Source organism: Rattus norvegicus, chromosome 14 (genome assembly GCF_036323735.1).
Source record: "Rattus norvegicus strain BN/NHsdMcwi chromosome 14, GRCr8, whole genome shotgun sequence".
NCBI classification, from domain to species: Eukaryota; Metazoa; Chordata; class Mammalia; order Rodentia; family Muridae; genus Rattus; species Rattus norvegicus.
Window position 1 is genome coordinate 99069573 of NC_086032.1, and position 21633 is coordinate 99091205.

The following is a 21633-nucleotide window of genomic DNA, read 5'->3' on the forward strand; positions in this document are numbered from 1 at the left end:
AGCTGTGCACCACACCTGTGCAGACCCTTTTGTCCTGGACTTATCACCTCCTGGTGCAGGTGAATTATTATGCTGGCCCATGTGGTGTCACGAGTCCTGTAACTGGATTCGGCAGGGCTTTGCTCATTGCGATCTGTGGTCAAGATGAAGGAACATGGTGACTTTCTGTTGAGAAGCTACAGCACCAGGAGCTTGCCTGGTGCTCTGTGCAGGCATTTGTGGGGGTTCCTATTGGTCAATGTTCGATTTGGTGATCTGGACACAAAGTTTGTTCATCAGTCAATAGAGAACAAGGTGGAGGAAGGAGGGAGAGACTGCATAGGGTGGGTACAAAGACACTTTGGGGACATGGACATCTGAAGCAATGTCTAAAGTGGACACAGTGAGGTTGGGAAGGATAAATGTAAAACCTGCTTTCAGGTTTTAGAAACTCATCAATAGAAGTAGATGACAGTCTGACTCCAAGGCAGTTGGGGCGGGGGGTGTTGTTCTGCATGCGGTAAAGAGGCAGATTTGTCACCACTGGGGATAGAATTGTAGGCTATGTTAGACGTTTGAAATAGAATAAGCATGAAGCCCATGTCAGTGGTGAGGTGACACCTGGTCCAGCCTGGGGAACAGTTAAGAGGCACTCAGCCAATAGGATGGGATTCAGATAAGAACGCTGTATACAGAAGAAGACAGCATGGAAAGAAGACTGTGACAGTGACCTTCAGACAGAGGTTGGGGGTGTGCGTGGGGGGAGGATTAGGGTTATCCAACACTAGGGGACAGCTTGAAACCATAGGTTATGGCGAGACAGTGCTAGCAACAAAGCCGGGCATAGGTCCTGCCTCTGGATACAGATGTGCTCTTGCCTCAGGATATGGATGTTGCACACGTCAGTTTCCTTATTTATGCTTCAATTTCCTCGGCTATGAGCTTCAACTCCTTCTTGGCCCTTAATATTCTGCAGCAACAGAGAATTTCCTGTAACCATTCAGCCCCAGTATTAGCCTAGGCAGGACAACCCCCGGCTGCATGTGTCCCAGCTCTGATGCCTCTGGGGGGGGGGTGTTCCTGGGAGAGGTTTAGGGGAGCACTGAGCAGCTCATCTTTCAGCCCTAACAGACTCTAAAGTTACTTCTTCCTCAGTTTTCTTTTCCTTTGCTTGTGGGATCTACAAGCATACGTACTTGAGGTCAAATTCAGGACACTGTGAGTGTGAAACACGCTTGACTGAGAGCTGTTTTGACTCTATAGCCCTTTGTATTAGGGTTCTAGAATAGTAGAACATAAGAGAATGAATCTCTACATAAAGGGGATTTACTAGAATGACTTAAAGACTTCAATTGAGCTAATCCAACAATGGCTGTTTATGAATGGAAGTTCCAAGAATCTAGATGCAGCCAAGTTGACAATTAAAACGGCCATCACATTCCTGTCATGAAAATTTTCATCGTGGGTGGGGAGACCATGTAACATATACCTCCCTCCTTATAAGGTCCCAATGACAAAGCAGTTTGATTGCACCAGTTCTCCCCCTTGCCTTCCAAACACTTAATGAGTTTATTAGGGATATTTATAGGGCATTGGAGGAGGGGCCAATCACAGGAGCACAAATGATCCCAAAAAGGCCGCACTGCAACGTCTCCACCCAGTATGGATGATATCTTCCCCATGGCTGCATAGATGGAGCCCAATTCACCTCATCCTCCTCAGACTACAGCCCCAAGGCCATGTGTGGTTAGGACCAAGTTGCACACAAGTGGCTGGGTACTCAGTTGAGGGTCCCGTAACTCCCCATCCTCCACTCTGAGACTGACATAGTCAGCTCGAGCAGCTGTGATCAGTCGTAAACAGGCAGAGCTGAACTTTCGGACATAGTGGCTGGCAGGGAGGGGGGCAGATAGTGCTGTCCAGCAGCCCATTTTCTTCTATGCATGAAATACCAGAGACTTGAAGCATCTGTCACTGTAGGCCATACTTACCCAGCAACGAAGAGGCTGTCAAGTGGACACTGCAGGGTGCCACTGGCTGGCAGCCTGTCCTCTAGCAAATATGCAACTTTTTTTCTGGCAAATGTCTAAAATATAACATTCTAAAATTACCTTTGTCTTAGACTCACACGTTTTCACAGGTGTGGTTATTCTGTCTGCATGTATGCATGAGCAACTCACGTGTGCTTGGCCCTGGTACAGGTCAGAACAGGGCGTTGGATCCCTGGAACTGGAGTTTCAGACATTTGTGAGCCACCGTGTAGCTGCTGGAAACCAAACCCTGGTTCTCTTCAAGTGCCACACGTGTCCTTAACCATTGTACCATCTCTCTACCTACCTCCCAAATTACCTTTAAGGAGTTTTGTGCAAACGTTTTCTTGGAGGGGGTACTCCTATAAATTCTTTCTCAACATTCTGAAGATATGTTCTAATGAATCATGGGGATTTAAAAAATTTATTTATGTATATGAGTATGCTGTCTTCATGCACACCAGAAGAGGACATCAGATCCCATTACAGATGGTTGTGAGCCACCATGTGGTTGCTGGGGATTGAACTCGGGACCTCTGGAGGAGCAGCCAGTGCTCTCAACTGCTGAGCCACCTCCTCAGCCCAGGGGGGGTTTCTCTATGGTCTCACGTTGTCTGTGTCATAGCTGGGAAAGGCATTGACCCTGTCCGGTGTGTGTGTGACGACCTTCTGGTTGTTACCTTTCTACCTTTTTTTTAACTTTTTTTTTTCGGAGCTGGGGACCGAACCCAGGGCCTTGTGCTTGCTAGGCAAGCGCTCTACCACTGAGCCAAATCCCCAACCCCCCTTTCTACCTTTTTTGTGACAGTCTTTGTGTTACCGTGTGAACCAGGCTAGCTGGCCTGGAGCTTCTTAAATGAATTTATTTCACTTTGTGTGGTGAATGTTTTGCTTGGATGTGTGCCTGTGTAACACCAAACTTAGTCATAGACGGTTGTGAGCCACCGTGAGAGGAGAACCTGGGTCCTCTGTAAGAACAAGTGCTCTTGACCCAAGAACCATGTCTCCAGCCTCACGATTCAGTTCTTGGAGACCAGATTCTAATTCTTCCTGATTTTAACCAGGGATAAGTCCTATCAAATTACTTCATTAGAAACAAAATTTATTAATTCTGAATAAAATCTCACATTCAAATGCATCATATTTTCTCTGAGATACTAAAGTACAAAGACAAAAGGCTAAATTTCTTTTAAATTATTTTATTATTGTATAAGCTAAAAGGAAATTTACACACTGAAATCTCAAAACCCTTGGGCATGCATATTAACCCGTTAGAGGTTCTTCTACATGTCTCTCCTGCTTCCATAGGAATTGCCCCAAACGTTTAAAACCCACAGCTTGTTTTTTTGTTTTTTTACTGTATATACAGCCTAAACCATAGCAATCTAGGATTATGTCATTTTACACTGTGCAAAAATCCTCAAAAAATAGTGGTATGACAGAACAGAAAGATCTCTACAAATTTCATTTTAAGACATTCATATAATTTGGTCCTTCTCCAAATCACACCAATTAAAACAGGCACATTCTCTGTCAAGCCTCCAGTCACGTCCTGACAGTGATCCCGGCCCACAACCAGCGAGCATCAGTGGAGTGACCTCTGAGAAGGTCACACACAGCAATACACCTGACAAAAAGACGACAACAAAGCCCGGGAAACAGAACAAAAGCCAGGTCTGAAACAAACCCATCACACAAAACTGAAAACCAAACAAGAATTCTGAAGCTTTTGCGTGACAGGTAAAAGCAACAGACCATAGGACAGGGAAATTAAGAGCTGTCAGTGCAAAGGGAAAAGACTGAAGGGGATTTCAGACAGTGGAGATTTGAGGTTTTAATTTTCTCTTTTTATTTCAAAAGTTTTTAAGAAGGACACCACCAGTGTATTTCACAAAGACATAAATGTATACACCCCAGCAACACAAAAGAATAAATCTTCAAAAATGTTCATCCCCAATTATTTACATTTTTCTATATAAATTTAGGACTTCAGTATGTAAATAAATATACATTACTATGTATACCTTTCTAGTGTGGCTTACCAACCAATCAGCTGAGCTTGCATGTTTTTATTTTTAATTACAGACGATATGCCTTTGATGATGGGAAGGGCTGGAGGAAAGGAAAGAGAATTTCAGATCCTCCGACACGAGCAGCTACGCATCTGCTTGTCCTTGAGAGCTCGTGGACGGCGTGAGCGTGGCCGGGAACATCAGCACCTTGGCGTGCATGAAGGTCAGGTCCGGAAGGCTGACGATCACCTTCACGGCCTCCTCGCTTAGGTGCTCCTCCCTTTTTGGTTTCCTATCAGCCAATGAGAAAAGACAGCGGTTAAGACAGGGGACTGCTGTAGGTCAAATGGAAAAGAACTCTGTCATGGCCTGTGGTCTTGGGCATCTGACCAGCTTCACCTCTGCTAGCTGCGGAGCGAACAACATGGCTTTCCTTCGGGGCTCCTGTGATCAAGCGTGTAGACACAAATATCCACATGCACACGTGCTCAAGGCTGGAACTATCTGCCCAGAAACCATTTTCAAGCATGTTACTGAGCACAGGACAGCGCTTAAGCCTTGGTAATAGTCTGCCCACATGGATTTCCCCTGCCCACTGCAAAAACTACCAACATTACCTAACTTGAAAGGTGTGGTGAAGCATGGTAAGTCATTTAACCTCAGGCTTTCTTAACCTAGTGGGAAATTCCAGGAGAGAAAGCCTTCAGCCAAACTGGGACACAGGCAGCAGCATGAGAACCAGGTACAGGCAGGAACCTGGAGGTGGGGGTGTGTATGAAAGCCTTAGATGCCTATTAACCACATCTCCCCTCACTCTGACAAGTAGTTTGAAGCATATTACAAAATGAACAAAACTGGTGAAACAAAACTGGGCAGGCTGGAGAAAATGCCCAACGAGCATCAATGGCTGAACGGTACACAGAGTTATCTGCCCCGTTCGAGCCATGCTGAGTATCCTTACAGTTACACAGCCAATTTCAGACCAAAGATGCCTTGAAACCGACTCCAGACAGCCCAACTCTTTCTTTTACGGTAATCATACCAGCAGATAAATTGATGTTCAACCCAGTTCTAGCGTTCCTTAGGAGAACACGATAACAATCCTATATTAAAAATTTACATTTTAGACTGTACTTAATGGTAATAAGCCAGTGGTGTTTGAGGAACTAGTGGATAACTGCACCACTTCAAAGTCAAACCAGCGTCCTGCTTCCTAGTGTCAACCTAGCATCACTAACTAGCATCATGGCCTAGAGAGTGAGATGGTCAGCCTGCAGCCACGCTGTCATGGAGCCACGCTGTCAGCGGGTGTCACACGTTTTCTGATGTGCTGTGAGACCTCTGATGTACTCCAGACAAAATGTTACCCCTTTATTCACAGGCCACTAGATACAATTTCCAATTTATAGGAAACCGGGGGACTAAATAACAGAGTGAACAATACTTCTGAAAACCCCAGTGAGCAGAACAAGGCCTGCATGGGTTTCCCCATTTGTCTCGACCACGAGACAACTGTGCAGATTGCTCCAGGGTCCACCAGTGGCTCTCGGAGGCGACATGAAATTGAGTATACAAGTTTACACAGCTCTAAGTGTGTGCATGCATTTGTAGCTATTCACGTCAGCTGTTCTTATTAAAATACATAGAGCACATGCTTGAGAATGTGAACTTGAGAACAAGTCTATCACTCTCTGTTGCTCTCTAGCTAAGATTTACCCCTTTTTTGTCAACAGACTACATAGAAATGAAAGTCCAGAGGGGCTGGGGATTTAGCTCAGTGGTAGAGCGCTTACCTAGGAAGCGCAAGGCCCTGGGTTCGGTCCCCAGCTCCGAAAAAAAGAACCAAAAAAAAAGAGTGGCCTATGATCAATTTGCAAGTGCGTGCGACACCCACATCCTCCTCCCACCAACCTATTTGGAGATGAGACTGTGGAGAGATGCTCCTGCTACTGGTGGGAACACAAAACATTATGTCCCAGAGCTCTAGAAGTGAATGCCAGAGAATCGGGTGTTCCAGGCCAGTGGGCAACATGAGACCCTGTCTCATCCAGACACCACAGCCATGAAGCCCTAGGAGGTGGGGACTGAGACTGTGATAAGCTTCAGTGTGTTCCCCAGCCCCCACTCCCTTTTCCCTGGGCCCTACTTGACCATGTTGTTCCAGGGCTCAATCCCAGGGCCTGTGCATGCTCGGCAAATGCTACTGCTGAGCTAAAACGTCAGCCTGAGACCTAACTCAGGAAAGCCATGCCCATACCTACAACTGCAATAGGCAAACGTGTGCAGGGGCTCCTTAGGCTGGATGAAATAATAATCATTATCTGGGTAATTTAATGACAGTTGTACAACTTTGTGAATCTACTAAAAACTAGTGAATTTATACCAGCGAGAAAGACAGGTTTCATGATGTTAATTCAATCAATAAAGTCAGAAAGCCCCAAAGTGTTCCTGTTACCCACTAGTTCTTTGGCTTCTCTGTAGCTACTAAGCAGCTGGCCACATCCTAATTTAGGTTAGAGAACAACCCTTCTCCACGCTAGGACCCTAACTTAGGTTAGAGAACAACCCTTCTCCACGCTAGGACCCTAACTTAGGTTAGAGAACAACCCTTCTCCACGCTAGGACCCTAACTTAGGTTAGAGAACAACCCTTCTCCACGCTAGGACCCTAACTTAGGTTAGAGAACAACCCTTCTCCACGCTAGGTCAGACGGGCAGGAAAATGGAACTACATCAAAGTAAGAACTTGATCTCTAACAGCACAGCGAGTGCTGGTGCTGTAGGGCAGTGTCACATGCCTGTAGTCCTGGTGGCTACTGGGAAGGTTGAGGCAGGAGGATTGCTTAAAGTTTGGGTATTCTGGGCTGTAGTGTGCTATGCCAATTTGGTTTGTACAAAGTTTGACATCAGTTGGTGGCTGCTCCAGAGTTCGGTACCAGGTTGTCTAAGGAGGGACAAACCGGCTCCAGGCAGAAACAGAGCATGTCCAAATATCTGCCACAAATAAGAAAATTAGTGAGTGATTGACCACACATGGGGAAGGAAGAGCACATCGGGTTTCCTCGCACACTCTGAGGCTTAGACAAGGGTGTGAGGGAAGGCCTGCAGAGGGCTCAGCAGCAGAGGCTGGAGGCCGAGCCTGAGAGCCTGAGTCTGGTCCCTGGGCCCCACACGGAGAGGAGGGAACAGACTCCACGGTGTGACCTTCCCATGTGCGCCGTCACCCCTGACAAAAGGTAAACATGACTTTAGAGGTGGAGAAAGGAAGGAGGGCTCCACGTCAGATGTGGGTTCTCTGCTCTCAGACAGCTTTGCTTTGGAGCCTAGGCTGCTCTCAAGTCTGTGCTCCTCCTGCCTCAGCTTTCTGAGTGCTGAAATTATAGGCTTCATCAGTCTATCCACTGCGACTACTGCTTTGACCCTTTTTATCCAACAACCCTTTCCACTCCACCTTTGATGGACTGTCAAGAGCCAAGACAATTTTGCTAACCTTTACTTAGAAAGACAAATCCTACAGATCAGCATACCGAGGAAGCCTTTTGGAATCATACTGTGAGCCGCCCGCCCTGTACATACAACTGAGACTGGCTCGCATGAGGGTAGGGCTGACCTCTGCTTTAAACATCTGCCCCAGCATGCATGGGACTTTCAGTTTGACTGGGGGTTGGAGGGAGAGTGAAAAAAAAGAACAACTTCCACTCCTGCAAAACAAAACAAAAAACATTACCACCTCAGACTCCTCCGGTGATATTTTATAATTTGAAATTGTAATATTAAGATGTGGATTTTTTTTCAGTATTTTCAAACAAAACTTTCTTGCAAATGAACCCCAAAGTTGGTAGCTTTTTTTCAACTTACTTCACTTTAAATATTCAAACGGGTCTGAGAAAATAGCCCAGTGCTAGAGCACAGTCGGCCAGGTCTGTTCTCTAGTCCCCTAACAGCAGAAAGTCACGTGATTGTCACAGACTCTCTCTGGCAGCTGCGGCTTCCCTCCTAGATGTGTGCTGCGATTTTAATTTATCTTTTCATTTCAGAAACAGAGGAGGGAAGTTTAGTATTTATAGCTGGGCCACACAGTCTACATGGAGGAGCCTTAAAAACTGAAGGTGCAGCGCCAGCTAACAGTGGAGCAGAGCTCCCCCTACTGGCACAACACATGACCTCTCAGAGCTGGTTAGGAGGCAGAACTGCAGGGAAAGGCAGAGGCAGGGGACTGCCTCCAGATAGAGAGTAAGTAACAGCACAATGCCCACAACTGTGGTGACAGCAGAAGGTCTGCAGTGTCAGCGCCCATCGCAGGGCAATGGCAGCAATGGAGTGAACTGTGGACAAAAGGACCTACACGTTCCAAATCTACTTCCTGGGATGGGTCATTCCTGGGCAACCGCAGCAGCCTTCAAAGATTGTTAGTGTCTGCTGAATGGTCAGCGTAGGGAGTAAGGTTTATTGAAGTCATGGTGGCATGGCTGCACACACCTTTAATCTCATCATTTGGGAGACACAGGCAGGTGGTTCCCTCTAAGTTCATGGCCAGCCTGGCCTATATAACAAGTTTCATGACAGCCAGGGCTGTGCACTGAGTCCCTGTCTCAAAAACAAACTTAACAACCCAAAGAGACTGCAACTGTTCAAGTTTAAGTTAAAAAAATAGAAAAAGATGTTCCTTATGAAAGAATTAACTTTAAAAGATAAATCTAAATGGTGTCTGTTATTCAACAGGAAATTCTAAAATCCCCAAAGTGGGCAAGTGACATAAACATCCCTCCTGATGGCGCAGATGGATGACGGTGACTGGGGTCAGAGAAGTCAGCTTACCAATCAGCACCTGTCCTGGCACTAGTGGTGTCCTGTCTCAACTGCCTTCTACTAAGAACTGGCTTCTCTGTGCTTAATGTGGGCTCAAAGCACGGGCTACTTAACTGTGTCAAACCCTAAGCAGAATGTCCAAGAGACATTCCCTGTCTCTGGCTCTGAAGGCAGGAGATGACGTCGCTAGAGGCTTCTGTAAGTTTGGTAGCGACAGCTCAGTCAGGTGCACAGCAGCAAATGTACTGAAGATGAAAATATCTTAGGGCTCCGTCATAGCTTCAAAGTGAACACGGGAGCTTATGTGGCACCAGAAGACTGAGCCTGGTTCTGGAAAACGCTTTTCTCCATAATTATGAAAGGACAGGGATGTTCCCCAGAGGCATCAGCATCAATACTAATCAGAATCATCTTCTGTGGGGTGGGGAGAAGAAAACTTCACCTGTCAGTCTCTCCGAAGAAAGCTCACCGTTCAACATCCACGTGATGTTTTCCAGCTTTGCCATCCACTGGCTTTAAGGTACAAAGCCGGTTTAACACACAAGCACGACCTCTTGCGCGCTTTGCTTGTGGCCATTTAAACCAGAAAACAGTTAGGGTGAAGCTGCGGTTCATTACCTGGTCGACGTGCTCGTCTTTTCCACTGTAGACATGAGCTTCGCAAATGCGTCAGTCACTCTGAGGCTTGAGGTGGAGGTCTCCAGCTTAGCAGTTGTTAATTCATACAACTCTGGATCCACACCTTACAGCACAGAATGACAGTGAGTGAGGGCAAGCTTCACGGGTCATAGCAAGTGGCAAGCTGTGACAGCAATAATACTCTATCCAGGTGAGTCTGCATAAGCACCACTCACTGTCATCGTCATAGCAAGTGCTGCCCTTCTGCATGTGAGAAGTCATTGCTAAGCGTTCTGCACCGGGCACGTGTGCTCCAAGTGGGTGGACGGCAGATAACCATGCAGCTAGTTCTCACCTTCCGCCCTTACAGGGTTTCGGGATTGAACTCAGGTCACCAACGTGGGCAGCAAGCACCTTTACCTGCTGAGCTCTCTGTGTCTATTTTTATTTTACGTGTGTCTGTCTGCATTTATGTATACATATCTATACATGCCTAGTGCCTGAGGAGGCTAGAAGGGGGTGTAGGAGTCCCTGGAATTGGAGTCACAGACGGTTGTGAACCACCATGTAGGTGTTTGGAATAGAACCCAAGTCTTTTGCAAGAGCAGCCAGTGCTCTTAACCACTGAGCCAATTACCCAACCTCATGTTTTCTTTATTAAATGGTAGGCTTTGAAGTATCTATAAAAGGAATACATAAAAATACCGTTTTGAAATAAATGTTATATGTAGCTGATGCCTTTCAAATACTTCAAGAATTTCCAGCACTCAGTTTTGTATTCATTTCTGACACACAGGGTTTATAAATAGAATGAGCGTGCTATGATATTCTCAACATTTTTATTTTATCTTATTTTAAGACAAGGTCTTGCTCTGTAGCCTATGCTGGCTTCGACTCATAATTTTCCTGCCTCGGCAGGAGAATTATCCCTGAGTGTCGGGATTACAGGTATGAGTTACCACACCCAACCTTCAACGTTCTCGTTTTAAAAAAATATTTATTTTTACGTGCACGTCTGTGTAAAGGCTTGTGGATCCCCTGGAATGGGAATTAAAGACGGTTAGAAGCTGCTATGTGGGTGCTGGGAATTGCTTCCAGGTCCTTTGGAGGAGAGGCCAGTGCTCTTAACCGCTCTCTCCAGCTCAACGTCCTCAATTTTTAGACTGGCTGATGAACCTAATTTTGAACCTTGCTCTGATCTTATAAAAAAATTTTTTTTAAGACTGCAGTATTTTTTTCCATGTCAGAGACTTGAAGATTAATATAAAGTCTCTGGTATAAAAAATGATTTGGTAATTTGGTTATCTTAGCCATGACTAAAGAGATGAACAATTATTTAAAGCATCAAATTATTACTAAAAATTGACTGCATGTTCTTTAGGTAAGAGGTGGCGTGGGTAAAATACTTCCAGAATGTGGCTCAGAGCACTGCTGACGTACAGGATCTGTTACACATGTGTAGTTGACTTTAATCTGGAAGCCTGCAGTTAGGACAGTCAGCCAGGGGAACAGAAAGACAGCTAAGCGGGGGCTATAGTTAAGCATCAGTTTACAAAAAAGGCTTAACAGCCTCTCCGACTTCTAATTCTTCTTTCTTCTTTGAGACACGGCATTACCATGCTGCTCTGCTCTGCTGGTCTCAACCTCCTGAGATTTAGGTGATCCTCCTGCCTCAACTGGGACTACAAATGTGCACGACTGTACTTGGTTCAAGTTTATTTTCTAAGAACAGCCTATGAGATTAGACAAAAGGTATAATAAACTCATGAAGAGTTCTCTCGTTTCTGAACCAATCCTCTGGTGAGCGCGGACGGGCCTCAGATATTACAGGAACCAGCTTCCAGGTACTGAGTCCAAAACAAGGGAGAAGGTGTGCGCTGACTCCCAAGGTCTTACTAGCTCATTCATGTACACTTTCAGGACATCCTTTAAAAACTTCTGTTTTTCTACAATAAGCATATAGGCCAAAGTTAAAATAGATGAAATTGTAGATGTCTATATAAAGAGCGAATGGACCAAAACCTTCTCTTTCCCACTGTGTAAGGTTAGTTACAGCACTGCAGGTGAGATCTGTGTACCATGCAGAACAAGGGCACCTGAGCGGTGGCAACAGTGTATGCGTATTAGACTGCCAAGCGCTACACGGGAGACTGAGAACAGCAGCACTGGCAATGACAGAAGAAAACCACCATTCTATCCCACACAACATCCCTCCCTCTGTAAACTGCCCCAACCCAACAATGACTGTGATCTGTGACAATTACAGTTAACGTTTTCAGAAACAAGGCAATTATTTACTATAAACTACAGAGTTTTTAATGGAAGTTTTTTTTAAACAGATCCTTACGGAGGCACAGCTTGATTACACAATTAACGTAGCCAGCCAAATTCTATGCCAACCTCCTAAAATCACACACACGATAGTTAACAGCAAGCTAAGAAAACATGACTTTCCCATAAACAAGTTTAAAAAAGGACAAACGAGTAGTAAGCTGAACACTAAAGAAGGACTTGGTACCTGAAGCCGGGGGACGTTTTAATGAAACCCAGTAACAATAGAAAGCCAAGGCAAATTTACTGTAAACAAATTTCCACAGCAGCCAGAGCATACTGATGCAAACCCAGAGTTAAAGGTTTCCCAGGGCAGAGCCCTGGACCACTGCTCCCATCCATGGCAGCCTTAAACTTCCCAGACTGATTACCTTGCAGCTGTACACTGAACCCAATTATCAGGCCTTCTCAGCACTTCTTTAAGCAGCCAGGTTATTTGTGTTCCTATCAATGCTTTTTAAACAAATTTAAAATATAAGCACATTTGACATCTAATCAAAAGAAAAAGTGACCTCTTTTTCATTATAATGCAGACTGACCAAATTTAGCTGAGAGAGAACTTGGGTAACTCCCGCTTTTACCTCCAGTAAGAACCATGACAATTTTAGCTCCTCCATAGGTCAGATATTCTTAGTAGAACTTTAAGTAGTAAAGTATCAATTTAAGTAAGTAGGAGTTTAGCTCTGAGAAATCTAGTCCTTCCCCCTGAGATCCGTGGGCTTCCCTGGGGCAGGCACGAGGGCTTCCCTAGCTGGAGATGAGAGAAGGGCACCTGGGGCAGGCCTGCCCTTGGCTGGCCTTGTTCTTCCCTCATCTTCATGGCTGATAAACCGCCGAAGTGGGTGGCTGGACTACCTAACAGACTCACCCCAAACAAAACACCCCTCAATTCTCAGGAACCCGGGCTAGCTACAAAACGGGCCACTAGTGGGCGCAGAAGGGAGTCCCCAGTTTGCATCCCGGGGGTTAGCATTTATTTATTGCAGTAGCTGTCTGATAACCAATGACTGCCACATCACAACTTTGGGAGGACAGGGATTCATTAAAATCATATTCAATAAAATGTAAACATTAAAATGCCATTATAATTTCCATCTTTTATTTGGTTAGGAAAGTACATTAGTCCTTTGGTCAGTGAACGAGGGTTGAACACTAACAGGTATAGTAAGCTGAAGTTTAGCGGCTGGGTTCATAGCAGTTACTTTCTACCATTACCTTTTGTTAACATCTTTATTCTCCATGGAGACTAACAGTGTGCTTTCTGTTTAAGAACTACGTAAAAACGGTAATGTTTTAAATAAGGGACTGCATAACTACATGCTAGATTCCAACATTTTGGATTCAATATGTATTTAGCAGCACTAATAAGCACTAACTAAAATGTTAGAATTTGTACAAGTTACATTATTATAGACACTATAATATGAAGCCATCTTTGTGTATTAAAACGTTCTTATCTTGCTACTGTTATTTTCAAATGGCTTTACAGAATATGCTTTCAAAATAAGCATATAAATACGTTTTCCATTGAGAGGGGTGAGCTGTGTAGAGCCATCAGGGATACAGCACTGTAGAAACTGCTGTCAGCTCTCAAGAGAGCCCTCAGAGAAGGTACTCCTAAGAACGCACTTCATGTGCACTGTTTCTTACAACCAGCTATCAGGAAGGAGAGGCACGGGGAGCACAGCCCACCCTGACCCTTGTTTATAGGAAAGTCAAGTGTGCCATGCTTTAGTAAATAACCACAACTATGGTTAAGCGCTCTGCTGACCTGGGATTGTGCTGCTGCTAGAGCTACTGTCATCCACGGGCCCAAAGAAATCAAGGTTCAGGAGAGCGGAACCTCCACTAGCTTGGAGTTCAGTGACCGTGTTGGTGGGCAGCCACACAGAAGGTAAGCCAAGGGAGGAGGGGTTACGTGTGAAAAGGGGTAAGACACACACTTGAACATGCAGGTTATAATTAGTAGTCATTACATATTTTAAAAATCAACATTAAAACAATGTGTACAGCATTAGGTTTTCATAACTAAAGTAACAATTTAACTCTCCTTGTGTACAATGTAAATAATGTAACACTTTGTTAGGTTTTAGTTAGAAGTCAGTTCTTTCAATCAAAACTGAAAAGTATCAGAAAGACCAGAGAAGGCAATACTAGTTAAAGGGAAACAATACTTCCTCTTAACCCAACAGTGATCGTTACATGCCCGATCTCCCATGTTAGTTTCTAGTAACAATTTCTGGTTTCTATTGGATGCTTTTTAAAAGAATGACAAGGTTGTGAGTTTCCGGACATGCACCAACATTAACTTATTTAAAATAACATTATCTAGGTTAGTAACTGCCCTGCCCCGATGCACAAGCTGCACTGTCCCCTTTAGCTCTGCAACAGCAGTCACAAGCAGTATACATTTTTAAAGGAATTGTTAATAAAAAGCATGACTTCACTGAAGACACCAGACAACAGCAAAAGGTGCATCCATCCAGGCTTTCCTTCAGCAGGACATTCAACTGATGGCCTCCAGGGACCCCAGTGACCCCAGGGTCCCAGCTCGTACCACTGGGATGACAGTGACAGTGTTCTAGACAATGGCTCAACCACTTATGAGGCAATTATAAACCAGGGTCCATGGAAAACCCATAGCATGGATTCTAAAACCAGTACTGTGTGTTAAAGACCCTACGGTATTTGCATAAGTTACTCCCCTTTTAGAGTTTAAAAGTCATAAGAAAGATCATTGATTTTTAGAACTGATCTGTTAATATTTGGAGCTAAGTTTAAAAATAATCATGAAAATCATTCATCTCCATTTGCATATAAGTACGCTATAAAATGCTACTGAGTCTGAAAACTACATTAAGTCGATAAATACGGATCTATCTGCACACTGGTTTTGGTTAAGTGAATAATTGTGCTTTATGCTTTGGAGCAACTGCTAGCCACAAGACTTTGTATCCAAGAAAATTTCACAAAGTAAAGCTGTAAAACATTCAAATAAAGTGGTTCTAGCTGAAATATCATTTAAATTATCTAATTTTGACTTAAGATAAAGAAACTAAAACTTTACCTTATTCTTACTACCAATACGTGGGCATTAATATTGTTGATAACAGTAATGGCTGGTATCTTGAGCAATTGCTATTTAGAAAGAAAGCCTGAATTTCCAAAGATAAGAGTAAGAAGTTATGTTCAAACAAAAAAGGAACTCAGCAGAGAGAAGTCTGTCTGAACTGTGTAGCTTTCTTAGCTCTAGCCCTCGTGCTAGAGGCTCTACGGAGAGACGTACCATCTAAAGGGTTAGTAAGGCCACTGCTACTCCAGTCAAACTGGACAGGTGGGAGAGACTCCTAGAGTTGAAAACCAAAACAAAACAAAAACAAAAACAATCAAAATTAATCAGTATAGGTAGTAGCAACATAAAAATTTCTTAAAACAAAACAACTCCCTAAAAGTACAACAAGACCATTATGCAACAATGTACCTATGACAAACTTTGGATAACTACGATTTCAGGTTATTTGCAAATATTAACAAGCTGAAATTGGAACACTTATAAGCAGTATGCTTATTGATATTGTATTTTAAACTGTTAAATTTCAAGAAGAGGATTTAAAACAGAGTTTTTAAACTTAGTGATTACATTCATTTAAGTACTAGTCATGTAACACTAACATAAAATACAGCAGCACAGAGAAGGAAGTGCATTGAGAGGGACATCGAGGCTGTTGAAGGTGAGAGAAGTAACTAGTCACACACAATCTTAACTAACTTAGCTGGTCTCATGACATAGAGAACAAGGAACAGTCCAGGATCTCTAGTACTTTATAGGTTTCCTGAATTCAAAAGAAAAGGAACTGCACCAAAAAACTGCACACTTTTTTTTTTGTCTGTTTTTGAGACAAGGTCTTCCTATGTAGTTCTGAGTATGGCTGGCCTGGGACTCACTATGTAGACCAGGTTGTCCTTAAACTCAGAGCTCTACCTTTCTCTGCCTCTGAGTGCTAGAATCAAAGTCCTGTGCCACCATGACTGGATGGAATGTACATTTTTAAGGTGTTCATTTTCAGATATTTAATTTAAAGTGAGAGAGAGAGAGAGAGAGAGAGAGAGAGAGAGAGAAACAGAGACAGAGAATGTGTGTGTGTGTGTGTGTGTGTGTGTGTGTGTGTGTGTGTGTGTGTGGTGACCAGAGGAAGACACTGGACATCGTCTATCTTACTTCTCTAGGGCAGGTCTGGTCTCTCACTCAACTGGAGCTAGGCTGCCAGTCAGAAAGGCCCAGGACTGGGTTACAGCCTCGGAATGACATACTCTTTTTATTTGGTGTGGGAGATCGAAACTTAGGTCTGGACACAGGTAAATATTTTTAACCCACTGAACCATCTCTCTGGCCCAATTAATATATTTTTGAGATGAAGTCCTGCTAATTTCTCAGGTTAGTTTCAAACCTGTGGTCCTCATGCTTAAGGCTATTCAATAGGTGTAGGTCTATGTCCCCATGACAGGTCAGGGATTTATTTTAGTCAAGTTCTCTGACTTCGAAATTACTTGAAATCATTATTTTCTTTTTCATTTTGAGACAGAGCCTTGTTAAGTTGCTCAGGCTGGCCTTAAACCGACTATGGAAAGCCAGGCTGTTTTTTAAACTCTGTCCCACTGTCCCATCCTCCACGTCTGATCATAGCACACCTTAGAAGATTTATGAAACAACATGCTGAAATGAATTTTCTAAGTGATTAGATGACTCTAGGGTTTTCAATCTCAAAACATACAGGGAACAATGGGAACACTGAACAGAAGGTAGTTGGCAAATGTTCCTTAAATGACCAGTCTCTTCCCCTCAAGTTTTTGTTCCCTCTTTTGGTGGCTATGGTGACAACACTTATGGAATAACTTGTGCTCTATTAGGCTTTTAAACACCAGCATGCTGTGGCTTATTTACTCTCATGCCGTTGGCACTGATGGCCACGCTTCGCTGTAAGGAAGGCACTGTAACAACACTACGCTTCCCTTTTTTTCTGGGTAAAGACACTATTACCTGTAGGACAGGAACATGAATAAGTTCCTGTATATAATTGCTTTGATAAAATGGGGACAGGCAGACTAATAAAAATCTAGTTCAGCCTGTCCGTCTTGGAAGTTGAGAAGGTATAAACCCAGGTAAAAGGCTAACATCAGAGACACCCGAGTGAAGGACGGTGGGACAGGAGGGAGGGTGACTGTGCAGCGTCTCTGTTCTGGGTCTGTGCTGTGCAACAGCTCCAACCTCCGCTAAATCCTCAGCTCCTGAGGGAGGGAGGGAGGGCGGGCTCTGTGATGAGGGAGGAGTTTTGTATGCCGACCGTGGGGCGATTACCTGCATCCACACCTGTGACCAGGCGAGACATAACTACATGTAAATGAATCTTATTCCTGATTATACCTTATACCCATTGTAATTATGTGAATGGTAGCCAAGGGCTATATAGGCAGACATGCAGGTCTTTTCTTTGTTCTATCTTTGTAACACCATGAATAACTAATAATTTCATATAAGTTAAAAATAATGCTGGGGAAACCCTATTTTATAACCTACCTAAAGATTAATAAATACATATGGAAAAAATCTTTTTTAGCTAACTGTAGAGCAAATACATCTGAGCAGATCTAACTTACTCCACTTTTGGAAAAGAGAGACCTTTAGTGGTTATGTTCAACAATGAGAAACTGGGCAACTCAAACAGCTCCGTCAAGAGGCTGAAGCTGCTGCCGCTGACCGGGTGGGTAAGGACCAGTCAGACTTGCTTGTGTAGAATGAAACATGAGTTCAAGACACCCGGCCTCTGCAAAAAAAACCAAACCAAACCAACAACAAAAAACCTACCCTGTGTCCCCCCTCTAAGATGTTTACCTTTTGTTCTATTTCTGATCTACTAAATTTCATACTCTCATGGTGCAATTAATTATTAATCTCCCTCTGACCTTCAACTCAGTATTTACCTGCCTCAGTCTCCCAAGTGCTGGTATGACTAAGTGCTCGACAAGAGAAGCAATGGTTGTAGGACTGACAAATGCTGCTCAGGTTGAGAGGGGAAAAACCCCAACCATAAAACAAGTGTTTACATTGGAACAGAGCAGGTAACTGACAAGGATTTATGCAACTGTGCTAAGCTTGACAGTTCTATTCAGTGATGCTAAAAATAAAAGCACACAAGGAATGTGAGGTACATGGTTTCTGGGCAAAAGAAAAAATATGAGGTGCTGAACAGGTATTTCCTGATATAATTTGCAGACCTCCATCATCACAGGCTATGGTCATTCACCTGAAAAGCACAACCACCACGAGATGCAACATGGCTACTCTATGAACAAAAAGTGCATGGACACTACACACAGCATGCTAGTGACACAGCGCTTTACACCAAGAAAGCCCTTATAATGCAGTCAGATGCTTATTTAACCTGAACCACAGGCATGAAGCCAAGCAATGACTGCAATTTGGTGATGGCAGGTAAGCAGCCCAGCACAAAATTCTAAATTAAAATACACGTACTTCATTTGGTCATCTGAAATATGCTTTTGGTTAAGTCTGAATTAAGTTATTTAAGACTATAACACTGTCTAAGTTGTGACTAGAAGGTGCTTCTAAGATGTAGAGCTAAATGACAAGCAACAGTTAACCAATGAAGTAAGCAGCAGTTATGGGGATGCTGTATAGAAAAGGCGAAGAGCCAAGAGGAAAGGCTAACACTGCAGGGAAGAGGACGGTGCTCAGGCAGAAGGAAGTCAGCACAGAGTAGGCCTGGAGTGTAACATGAGGGCAGGGAAAGGAGGGGCTGACAGACTGCATGACAGCCTGGCCGCCCACCAACACTGAGCCAGCAGCAGTGTTAGCTCACGCTGCGCCCAGCGGCCCGGGGGGGGGGGGGTAACACACCTTAATCCCAGCACTAAGGAGGATCTCTAAGTCTGAGGACAGCCTGGTCTACAAAGCAAGTTCCAAGATAGCCAGGGCTACTAAGAGAAGCCCTATCTCAAAAAACCAGACAACAAAACCCAGAGTGGCATGTAATAGTAAAAACAGATGTTTCTTCAAACACACTTGAAAGGGTTGGACCTATGTTTATACATCATTTTCTAAAGAATGTTCTTTAAGACACTTCTTCCACAAAAGTATGATTTTTCTCTTCCTAAACACTGCAAAACAGGTCCTGTGGTCAACTAAATTTGAGAAATGAACTAAAATTAAATAGTGGCATTTACTGCAGGGCTCAGGGGCACTGAACGTGTATTGTGAACCTCGGTATAGTATTTTCCCCAAACTTACTTTACCCTGGATCATGCTTTAGTGGGCTGCTGCTATAGAATACACATTTTGGGAAGAACTGTCCCAACATACGTTCACTAGATATAACTTATAGGTGTTAGCACAAATGCAGTGTTTCTTAGTGTCTGAAAATCTCGCACTTATATTGTGTCAGTATTTATGATATTAAAAATGAAGACTGTAACTTGGACTGGTTTAAAAACTTACTAATAATAACCATTTTGTTTCATATTTTATCTTTTATTTTTGAAAATTACAGATAATTTGTTCATTTGAGTCTAAGGATGTTAATTAAAATCGAAAACATGTCCACCTTCAGGTTTTAAAAAATACAAAATAGAAGACACATTAAGGGAATGAAGCGGTGTGTGTGCCATGTGGCCCTATCAATGTATCATCACTTGCACACGTATTTTACCTGGAATGGATCAGATGTACACGTGTTCATTTCTGGTGTCATAATGGTTGTCTGACCAATAGAAGCAATTTTTTCTGCAGCTGACAGTGGTTTCAGTGGCTCCTTGGTGGGCTCTAACATGCCCTGAAAAAGGTGTGTTAGTCATTAACTGGAAAGGAGCACACAAAGCTTATAATTACGGCGATGTAAGAGAAAAGACTTTTTTTTCAAATATATACAGATTATTTTAGAATAAAATGTTTTGAAGTCAAATCTTCCACTTTTAATAATATTTTACTTTATGCTACTTAAGACACTAATATTACATGAAAAGGCAACATTTCTAACACAGTGGTGTGTTGAAAGCATATGTCTCTTAGTGTGACTTTCATATGTTTAAATCTGAGCGGTGTCTCAGTACTATAGACAGACTGCATTTCAGAGACAAGACACTCTATGTACTCCACAGGATCGGAAACAATTCAAACATACTTTTTTTTAAGTAAAAAATGAAAATATTGTTGATGGGTATAGAAACAAACCAACCAAGCATTTGGTATCAAGGCTCTACCAAACATGAAATGGGTAATTCAGGTTAACTGCACAAAGAAGCAAAACTTCGACATATATAGATCATAGCTGAGGACCAGAGTGAGTGCTTATGCTTACGTCTTCTGGAGACCAAACAACCTGATGAGCTCTTAAATATCTGTTGGTTTACATTCCATATAAAAATCACTTTTAACTCTGTGTGTGCATGTGTGCAAGAGATCAAAGCTACTAGCCAGTAATCTCAGAATCTGTGAATCTAAAACTGCCTTTTAGGAAAATCCCCACTCCCACAGAGGTATAAACTAGAAAAAAGCAATTTACACACTCAACGCCTCCCCAACAGACCTAGTTCCTGTATTAATACACGTGACAGGCTTCCGTGTAGTAGAAGGATCATGGCCAGTGTAGTACCACATGTATATTATATATGTCTTTAGTATGCTTTTATAAAAGAGCATATATTTGGTAATTATTAGTGTCAGCCAAATTTCTTAATTTGAACTATGACTTAAGCCACTGGCGCCCAAGTTGCGGCTGCTAACAGCACCTGAAACCTGATCAAATGTATAAATCGTAGAGCTCTGCCTCGGACTACAAGGAGCTGGAGATAGTGTGACCTTTTTTGTTGTTTCTTTCTTCTTTTTGAGACAGGATTTTTACTGTGGGCATCCTGTAACTCGTTCTGTAGATTAGGCTGGCTGGCCTGGATCTTGGAGATGGCTCCCCAGTGCTGAGATTAAAGCTGTGCACCACCATATTCCACCCATAGAGAAATCTGTGTCTTAAATCTTTCAAGTGATTCTGATGAAGGTGGAGAGTCAGAATCTTAAATGACTATTTCAGGTGCAGTCGTCCATATGAAACGCACCACAGAAAAGACTACAGGTATAACTAAACTTCTGTATCAGAGACCCCACAGGATAAAGTACTGGCCTTGCAAGCATGAGGAGCCTTACTTAGTTCAATAGGCATGGTGACCCCTGCTTACAATCCATGGCTGAGCTAGATAATGTGTGCCCCCACCACCCACCCACATCTACACATAGAAATCAGAAATAAAAGTGGGAAGATCTATTTATGTTCATTAAATAAATTTAGTATTGTAAAATCTTAAAAGCTGTAAGCTTTTTTATTATTATAGGCAATAATAGTTCAAAAGTGAAGCCTACGTTTTGCACCAACTCCTTGCAGGGCTCTGAGCCGGCTAATGTGTGTGAAGCAGCTACTGCTGGCTTCCCAAACTGACTGTAAGCGAAGTTCCAGCTCAGACCAAGAGACTGTGTGACAACCTCTGGAGTACTGTGTTTGAGAAAAAAAGACATGCAAATAACCAACGAATTAAAGTTCTGGACTGTATTTAACTAGAACAGAAAGGCGTACAAGGTAAACAAGGGAGCAAGTGGCAACCGATTAAAAAAAAGCTCGGATGCAGGAAATTCCACAACAAACTGAAAGAAGAAACCATAATGTTCCAGTTCCATGCCAATAAAATTAGTGCCAATTCACAGAAAATAAACTGTGGATTAAAAAATCAAGTTGCCCTTTACAGGCTCATATATGTGGTAAGATTTAGACCTAGATTTATAGTTCCTTACTCTGG

The 21633-nt window shown here is 43.2% G+C and overlaps 1 protein-coding gene across 9 annotated transcripts in view; it reads right to left on the reverse strand.

Moving 5' to 3' along the window:
• Positions 1–3188: 3188 nt before the first annotated feature.
• The window catches only part of Aftph (aftiphilin), a 54246-nt gene continuing 35801 nt past the window's right edge, over positions 3189–21633 (reverse strand). For 3 of the 9 annotated variants that reach the window (XM_006251532.5, XM_039092069.2, XM_039092068.2), the window contains 5 exons: positions 19503–19625; positions 15065–15125; positions 13550–13630; positions 9448–9571; positions 3193–4313 (listed from right to left, as the gene is read on the reverse strand). In XM_006251532.5, the coding sequence (XP_006251594.1) occupies positions 4166–4313; positions 9448–9571; positions 13550–13630; positions 15065–15125; positions 19503–19625 (537 nt within the window). In that variant the 3' untranslated portion in view covers positions 3193–4165. Of the gene's footprint in view, positions 4314–9447; positions 9572–13549; positions 13631–15064; positions 15126–19502; positions 19626–21633 lie in introns of all 9 variants that reach the window. The other 6 variants (XM_063273238.1, XM_063273237.1, NM_001305127.1 and 3 more) reach the window with 5 other exon arrangements.